Source organism: Oncorhynchus mykiss, chromosome 17, assembly GCF_013265735.2.
Source record: "Oncorhynchus mykiss isolate Arlee chromosome 17, USDA_OmykA_1.1, whole genome shotgun sequence".
Lineage (NCBI taxonomy): Eukaryota > Metazoa > Chordata > Actinopteri > Salmoniformes > Salmonidae > Oncorhynchus > Oncorhynchus mykiss.
This window is the reverse complement of record NC_048581.1, coordinates 42809003-42818307: the sequence shown is the minus strand read 5'-3', so window position 1 is coordinate 42818307 and position 9305 is coordinate 42809003. Positions and strand designations below refer to the sequence as shown.

General features: G+C 40.0%; 1 protein-coding gene across 1 annotated transcript; it reads left to right on the top strand.

Moving 5' to 3' along the window:
- The first annotated feature begins 4171 nt into the window (after positions 1–4171).
- Positions 4172–9070, top strand: LOC110493918 (transcription factor 15). The gene is made up of 2 exons (XM_021568516.2): positions 4172–4953; positions 7394–9070. The coding sequence occupies exons 1-2, from the start codon at positions 4456–4458 to the stop codon at positions 7457–7459; spliced, it is 564 nt and encodes a 187-aa protein (XP_021424191.1). The 5' UTR covers positions 4172–4455; the 3' UTR covers positions 7460–9070.
- Positions 9071–9305: the final 235 nt, after the last annotated feature.

The window sequence follows — 9305 nt, the reverse complement described above, 5'->3', positions numbered from 1 at the left end:
ACCACAGGAGTTGACAAGATAGCACAAACAGATCCGGGACCAGGCTAAAACTGCTCTGGGTCTGAGTCTGGGCCTCTGCACTCCCCTGTGCAGCTGCGTCCATGAGTCAACACGTCTGACCACAGAGAGTATCTAACCCAGCAGGCCATCATGGCCGCACTGCTGGCATTTACACAATATTGGGGCTGACTCGCAATGTAGTCACCGTGTCATCACTCAAGACAGCGCAGGAGTTGTCCAAGAAAGAAAATGGACTGGAGGTGTGGGGAGGCGATGGTGAATTGTCCTAAAAGGGAAGTTTATCAGGCCTGTTGTGATACACTGTTCAGCTGCCTGCTTATGCAGCAGACATTACTTAAAACATGTCTCTAATTTTTCATTGTCCCCCACGATGAAATCGGGGAGGGGACTGTGGATCTGTCTCTGTCCGTTAGTACGTTAGTTCGTCACACGTGATATCTCAGATGATATCTCAGACCGCACTGGGACGATTTGGTGAAACTTGGGTGAATGATGCGTCCTGCCATAGAGATTCAGCATTTCCAAAACTGATTGGCCAGATGGTGGCAAGCGATTGAAAATGTACATTTTGAGAGGTCACGCACTTAACCCCGTTTGATCAAAAGTCATAAGATTTGGTACATAGGTTCCTCTCATCACAAGTAACACATTTGTCTCAGGTCACATAAGGTCCAACATGATGGACTTCTCACCATTTCGAATTTTGTGAAAAGCATTTTAAAAACGCTACCGATCTGCACGAAACTTGATATGTGGCATCTATGGACTAAGGTCTCGCAACGCAATACTTTCCAGACTAGTACCTAAAACAACATGGCCATTATTGACCAATAAACATTCACATGGGCGTGGTCTGGCACACAAATGCATAGAAATCAGTCAAGGGTATTTATATTGTAATGAAATTTCATACACATATTGCAAACACTGAAGACTTAACATATGCAAGAACATTCATATTGACCACATGGTGGCACTATAACGGGCACATGTTTATATTTCTTGATCTGTTTGATGAAATTTGGCACACATGCTCAGGGACATGAGTCTGGCTAACCCACGTGATATCTCAGACACCACTGGCACATTTGTTATGAAACTTGAGTGATTGAGATTACAAAATTACACTGATTGGTCCAGGGGGGGGGGGGGGGGGGGGGGCTATAGTCATCAACTGTACGTACGTTAGTCACACTCGATATGTCAGACACCATTCCCCTGATTGTGACGAAACTCGGGTGAATGATGTGTCTTGCCATAGAGTGCGACACACCGTGACTGCAAACTCAATATCACTTAGTTAATCGCCTCAACAGGTTTTTAAAGGCATTCCTTGGTGCGGGGGGCCAAAGTATTTACGGTTCCAAACTGTGAGGTTGGGGAAAGTGAGCAAGGGGTCGAGTTGGTCGCGGCTGAGGAGCAGTAAAAATAATCTTGCTGTGTCACGGTTTACAAGCGGGGACCGGGTCTTCTGCAGGTCGCCATTGTTGGTGCAGCTGAGTTAGGACCAGAGCCAGCAGGGCCTGCTGGTGGCTTGATGTGTCAGAGGTTGTGATTGTAAAAACAGGCCAAAGAGGCCCTTTGATGTCACACACCAGCAAATCTGGAAGCCATTTGCTTTTCCACAGTCAGTGATTGCATCCCAAATGACCAAGGCCCATCACAAGTAGTGCACTATATAGGGAATAGGGTGCCATTTGGGACGTATTTAGAGAAAGTGGAGGGCTTGATCCCCTCCAGCATCTGCTGCCTGTTTATTTACCCAGCTCACTTAACCCATTAGACAAACTAACCAGGGCTCACGGTTGTGCCACTGTTAGATTGGCCTCTGAGGACAGGATCTGTCACAGGGGCTTTAGACTGTAACAGTTGAAAATACCAAACATAGAAAGACGTAACATATCATAAGCCTTGTTATAAGATATTATTAAGGTTAGAAATCTTTCAACAAGTTATAAAGCATCATACTTTGATGGTTTAAGTCAAGTGTTATTATCTCTAAGAGGAGCATAGACAACACCTATAAAATGTTTCTCTGTAGGTGTACTTTAATTGGATTACATGATAAGGAACTCTAATAGGCCGTCAGAGCTGTGGTTTTAGTTGTTTTGCATTGCAGCAGCTTTTCATGTGCTGCACAAACAACAGAACATCATTACGTTTTTAATCTCACTTTATAGTATGTGGTAAGAGTTTCACGCCTCACATTCCTATGCATAATCACACGAATGTAATCTTTTGTATATACAAAAATGGCAATAGGCCTATTTAAATAAGTACAATGCTGGTAAAGATATGTTGTAATTGTAGTACATAATAAATTGGCAATAGCAGCCTCCAGTATCAAACACTGTTTAATGGAAGCCTCTCCAACATAATCCAGGTAGAATCAGGATTTTCCCAGGGCAACTGTCTAGGCCCCTTGTTTTTTTAAATATTTTTTCAATCTTTACTAACAAGTTAAGCCAGTGTGTCTATGTATGCAGATGACTCAACACTTTAGATGTCAGCTACTACAGCGACAGAAATGACTGCAACACTTAACAAAGAGCTGCAGTTAGTTTCAGAATGGGTGGCAAGGAATAAGTAAGCCTTAAATATTTTGAAAACTAAAAGCATTGTATTTGGGACAAATCATTCACTAAAACCTTAACCTCAACTAAATCTTGTATTGAACAATGTGGAAATTGAGCAAGTTGAGGTGACTAAACTGCTTGGAGTAACCCTGGACTGTAAACTGTCATGGTCAAAACATGTTGATAGTAGCTAAGATGGGGAGAAGTCTGCCCCTAATAAAGCGCTACTCTGCCTTCTTAACAATACTATCAACAAAGCAGGTCCTACAGGCCCTAGTTTGGTCGCACCTGGAATACTGTTCAGTCGTGTGGTCAGGTGCCACAAAGATTGACTTAGGAAAATTACAATTGGCTCAGAACAGGGCAGCACGGCTGGCCCTTAAATGTACACGGAGAGCTAACATTAATGATATGCATGTCAATCTCTCATGGCTCAAAGTGGAGGAGAGATTGACTTCATCATTACTTGTTTTTGTAAGAAGTGTTGACAAGCTGAATGCACTGAGCTGTCTGTTTAACCTACCAGCACACAGCTCGGACACTCATGCATACCCCACAAGTCATGACACCAGAGATCTCTTCATAATCCCCAAATCAAGAACAGACTATGGGAGGCGCATAGTACTACATAGAGCCACAACTACTTGGAACTCTATTCCAGATCAGGTAACCGATGCAAGCAGTAGAATCTGATTGAAAAAAAACCAGATCAAAATACACCTTAAGGAACAGCGGGGACTGTGAAGAGACACACAGGTGCAGACACACGCATACGCACACATGCACTAGCACACGCACTCTACACACGTACATTGTAATATTGTTGTATGGTGATATCATACATTTTGTGTTGCAGATATATGGTGGTGTAACAATGTTATATGATGTACTGTTTTATCTTTTGTTTTATGTGTAATGTAAGTGCCTTAATGTGTTTGGATCCCAGGAAGAGTAGCTGCTGCCAGGGGATCCCTAATAAATACAAATACAAATGGGGATTAAATAAATTATTATCTAGCCAAGTTCTTCAACTCCTCCACAGAGTTTATCACAGACTAGAGTTTTTTTTAATGAACCTCTGACTTCTTTGAGTCACTAGGCGTCAATACTTAAAACATGTTCATTTTTAAACCTTTTTAATAAAACGTGAACCAAATACAGACACAGACTGTTTCCTCATTGCTGCTGATCAAGATGGCAGCTCAGCAAGAACGTGCATGTGCCAATTGAATCTCAACAAGGAAACAGTCGGTGGTTGTTTTATTAAAAAGTATGGATTTCAGCAAACAAAGGCAGGCACACAGCAACAGAGGACAAACATATGTACACTGTAAGGGTTTAAGAACTTACATGTTTGAAGAGTCAAAGCATATCAACTCCGAGGAGTCTGAGGTTATTTTTTTTTTAAACTCTAGTCTGCGCTCAACTCCATGGAGGAGTTAAGGTACTTGGCTTCACCATATCATGCAAATAATGCTTCAATTTATTCAAATGATACTGACCTATTAAAATAATTCAAGTTGTTTATAGTCTATAATATAATTTTGGGCGGCTATGGTCCCTGTTGGACTGTAGTTTAATTGGTCCTTTTGGACAGATTGGTTTCCATGTCCCAAACAACCCATCCCCTTCTGCTGAGCTACAGTGGGCTGGCTATAAGAGCTTACTCAAGCACTCACTGTTAACCATCCGGCAACACCAAACTATGAGGATATGTCAAAACACTTTTTTCCTATTCGAGGGGGTATTCCTATGCAAGTTCTGACCTCAACGGCTGTCCATGAGCACATATTAAACTGTAGGCTTATTATCTAAGGAATACTAAATTCATTGTAATTGGGTTATACTTTAGTTTATAATGGCTTTTACAATGCTTCGGCCGGTGGCAACTCACCCCTTCTCCTCCTACCCTCCTGATCTCAACATGATCTCGGACGATGAGGAGAACCGCAGCGAGAGCGACGGCAGCTCTGACCAGAGCTATGAATGCTGTGCCTCTTCAGATAAGACTTGTCGGCAGCTTTCCCGCATGGTGGGAGTCGGTGGGGTTGTTGTGGTCAAACAGCGCAACACAGCCAACGCCAGGGAGCGAGACCGGACCCAGAGCGTCAACACCGCATTCACCGCGCTCCGGACACTCATACCGACGGAGCCGGTGGACAGAAAGCTCTCCAAAATTGAAACGCTCCGGTTGGCGTCCAGCTACATCTCACACTTGGCCAACGTTCTGGTGCTTGGTGACGGGCGTGAGGATGGGCAGCCGTGCCTGAGTGCAGTGTACCGCGCGCAAGGACATGGAGAGAGGAAGCAACCCAGAACTATCTGTACCTTTTGCTTGAGCAACCAGCGAAAAGGGGTAAGCGTGCATGACAGTGCAATGTCAAGTATGAATTCCAAAGATATTTATACTATTTTACATAGTAGACTAGACAGGCAGCATGGCACCCTTGACAGCCTAGTAGTGTACAGTGCCTTCAGCAAGTCTTCATACCCCTTAACGTATTCCAGTTTGTTGTATTACAGCCTGAATTCAAAATGGATTACACAAACAAACTATTCTCACCCATCTACATACAATACCCCATAATGACAAAGTGAAAACATGTTTTTCGAAATGTTTACAATCTTATTGAAAATGAAATACAAAAATATCTCATTTATATAAGTATTCACACCCCTGAGTCAATGTTAGAATCACATTTGGCAGCGATTATAGCTGTCTTCTGGGTAAGTATTTTAGAGCTTTGCACACCTGGATTGTACAATATTTGCACATTATTCTTTTTAAAATGATTCATGATCTGTCAAGTTGGCGGTCGATCATTGCTAGACAGCCATTTTCAAGTCTTGTCATAGATTTTTCATGCCAATTTAAGTAAAAACTGTAACTAGGCCACTCAGGAACATTCAATTTCGTCTTGGTAAGAAACTCCAGTGAATGTGTTTTAGGTTATTGTCCTGCTGAAATATTAATTTGTCTTCCAGTGTCTATTGGAAAGCAGACTGAACCAGGTTTTCCTCTAGGATTTTGCCTGTGCTTAGCTCTATTCCATTTATTTTTATCCTAAAAAAACTACCAATTCCTTGCCGATGACAAGCATACATAACATGATACAGCCACCAACATGCTTGAAAATATGAAGAGTGGTACTCAGTGATGTGTTGTGTTGAAATTTGTCCCAGACATAGTACTTTGTATTCAGGACATAAAGTTGATTTCTTTGCCAAATGTTTTGCAGTTTTACTTTAGTGACCTTATTGCAAACAGGGTGCATGTTTTTGAATATTTTATTCTGTACAGGCCTCCTTCTTTTGACTCGTGACATTTATGTTAGTATTGTGGAGTAACTACAATGTTGTTGTATCCTCAGTTTTCTCCTATCACAGCAATTAAACTCTGTAACTGTTTTAAAGTCACCATTGGCCTCATGGTAAAATCCCAGAGGGGTTTCCATCCTCACCGGCAACTGAGTTAGGAAGGACAGCTATATCTTTGTAGTGACTAGGTGTAATGATACACCATCCAAAGTGTAATTCATAACTTCAACATGGTCAAAGGGATCTCCTTTAAAAAATATATATATGTTATTATAAACTGGGTGGTTTGAGCCCCGAATTTTGATTGGCTGAAAGCCGTGGTATATCAGACCATACCATGGGTATGACAAAACATGTATTTTTTACTGTTATGATTACATTGGTAACCCGTTTATAATAGCAATAAGGCACCTTAGAGGTTTGTGATATATGGCCAATATACCACGGCTAAGGGCTGTTTCCTAGCACTCCTTGTTGCGTCATGCCTAAGAACAGCTCTTAGCCATGGTATATTGGCAATATACCACACCCCCTCAGGAATTATTGCTTAATTATAGTCTACTTTTGTTGCATTCAATATCCTCTACTAATAGTATCATGTTTAATTAACCTTAGACTTGTTTTGATTGGCCACTTAAAATTAGTATTAGGTTTGTAGTCTAGTTATTCCAGTATATCCAAATACATAAATGTCAAACATAGTTAATGTCACACTGATAATATGGCATAAAAACATTACTAGGACGATAACAAAATACTTTCTTGCCAGGTCACATGAAGATTCTTCATAATAGGTATCCATCAGTTCAGCTTCAATCTGTCAAACATCTTCTTGAGAGAAAACAACCGAATGGCAAATTATCCCGTTTGGGACGTCATGTATTATTCATTTCATTTTCAGTTTGCTAAGATATCCTTTAAATAAAAAACTGAGGAGGGGCCGAGGGGTTGTTGATATCAATTACACATACACAGTCTCAGTGGTTAAAAATCCTTCTTTAACGTGTCTCCTCCCCTTTATCTACCCTGATTGAAGTGGATTTATCAAGTGACATCAATAAGGGATCATAGCTTTCACCTGGATTCACCTGGTCAGTCTATGTCATAGAAGTCATTTTTTGTCTAAAAAAAGTGGTTAAATATGTGTTAAACATTTTTGGAGGGGAGTTTCCTCATCTTTCTTATACTGTATTGCTCAGATAAAGTCCAAACACTTCAAAACAAACTTCCTTTAGAATTGTTTTTTGAATATCTGTTTTTCCATGTTATTCAATGCATTTCTATGGGCTAATAGCAGTAAGGCCAAATTCAATGTTTCATCAAATCATTTTTTATAGGCTCTTCTTAAGCCAAAGACAAATATGCATGTAGTATTCATGTTTTGGTCGCAGATGTTTCCAACCACAGAATTTTCAGGACAGAAATCAATTCTGATGTTATTGCAACTTTTTGGCCTAACATGATATTTGTTTTTGCAGGGGAAAGATGGTCGGGGTTGTCTGAAAATACGTGGAGCCAGTGCACTACGAATGAGCCGAAAATAGACGGCTCTCAGACATCAAGGATTGTTGAATTCAAGTCAGCACCTCAGGGAAAAAAAACTCTAGCTAACACACCCACTGTACATATACCGACACATAGGCCAGAATGCCCTCCAACTTTGGGAAAAGACTGTCAAAAAGACGCGTTTCAGGAATTTGTTTGTGTGAGAAAAGGCTACTCCTCTCTGCCGCAATGCTGGTTATGGAAAATGTGATTTTGGAGGAACATTGTCATAAATTACACTTTATTTGGTTGCCTTTTCAACATCATTTTGAATTTTGCTTTAAAATTCTATTTTTACATAGTTGTCCCTAGTCTTTATTTCAGCCCCTCAATACCAGCAATATTGTGGTGTTATTTTGATATAACTTACAAAATGTCTACCAACAAACAGATTTTTTTAAAGATAAAGTATGTCTGGGAATTTCCAATACAGTTTACCTTATCCTTCAGCAATGCTAAGGAATCTTTGCTAAGGAAGTGCGCGAGATAGGGCCTTTTCAAAATTTCTGAGATTGGCCAACCAAAGGCCTTTTGAGCCTAATAAGGATAGGACATGTCAGTGTGTGAGAAAAAAACATGAATCACTCTGAAACATCACGCTCTGAATTTGCTCTAAAAAGTTAAAGGGAAAACAGGAAAGGCAACATGAATGGTGTCGGTAGATCTTTTGTCAAGACTAATGATTACTCATGGAAACTATCAAAACGTATGGCACATTGCTGGACCGATGCCCAATATCAGGAAAAGATGGTATAAGCCAAAGGTAGTGAGTTGAACAATTGGTAACACTTTAGTTAAATCCTGCACTTTAGTTAATGCTTTATTACCTGTTTCTGTAAACACATATAGGAGCCTCTATTAATGTCTTATAATAAGGCTTAAAAATGTCATGTATCTATGAGTTATTTTTGAGGTTGGTTCAGTTTCAGATCGATTATAAAAAAAAATGTAATCATGGTTTTCGATTTCAGTTTCTAATATTAAGTGTTACATTAAATGCACTATGCATTATGTGGGTTGAATGCTGTAACACAGAATAACACATTTAATACAAGTCTTTGGATGGTTGTGACTGCCCATTACTGCTTATCACTTAATTGACCATCATTTATTCAGATGAATTTCATAAAATAATTGTTTTATTTGATGCCTTTATTATTTCAGTCATCATCTTATCTCTATAGAGCAGCTGCCTCTGCAATCTGACAAAATCACGATTTTAGTAGTTCTTCAAAGTAAATAAGGCATACTTTTATGACTGCTGAATAACTATCAATCGCTTAGATCATGCATTTTCAGGCTCATGAAGCAACTGCTTCACTTCCCTCTCGATCGCGCGTTCTCTCTTCTGTCTCCGTGTCTGCGCCGCACAAGTTTAAATTGAACCAACGTCGGTCAATTATTTGTTTAAGAACCGGAAAATATGTTGTTTTAATTGCTCAGCACTACTATATATGTATCAACATTTCCACTGACTCAAACTCATTATGAGATGATTAAAAGACATTATAAAGGGGTCAGTCATGCATTTTCAAGACAAGGTTTACAATGATTATCACATAATGCATTGTCTCTGTTGGCATAAAGTAAAGTGTTACCAATTGAACAAATTCAGTGGTTGAGTTTCAGATCCATGTCTAGCAATTCGCAAGTCTGCAGTAAAGTGCACTTAGAGTATAAACCATTCAATGGTTTTGGCTTATTGAAGCTGTATTTCAACAGCTGCAGAGGATCCCAGGAAGCAGTAAGCTGCAGGGCTTTAACACTGGTGTGTTTGAGTAAATCTTGCTGGTTTTAATGCACATGTGCTATTAATTAGTCACACCTAATATCACCTAGCAGCCT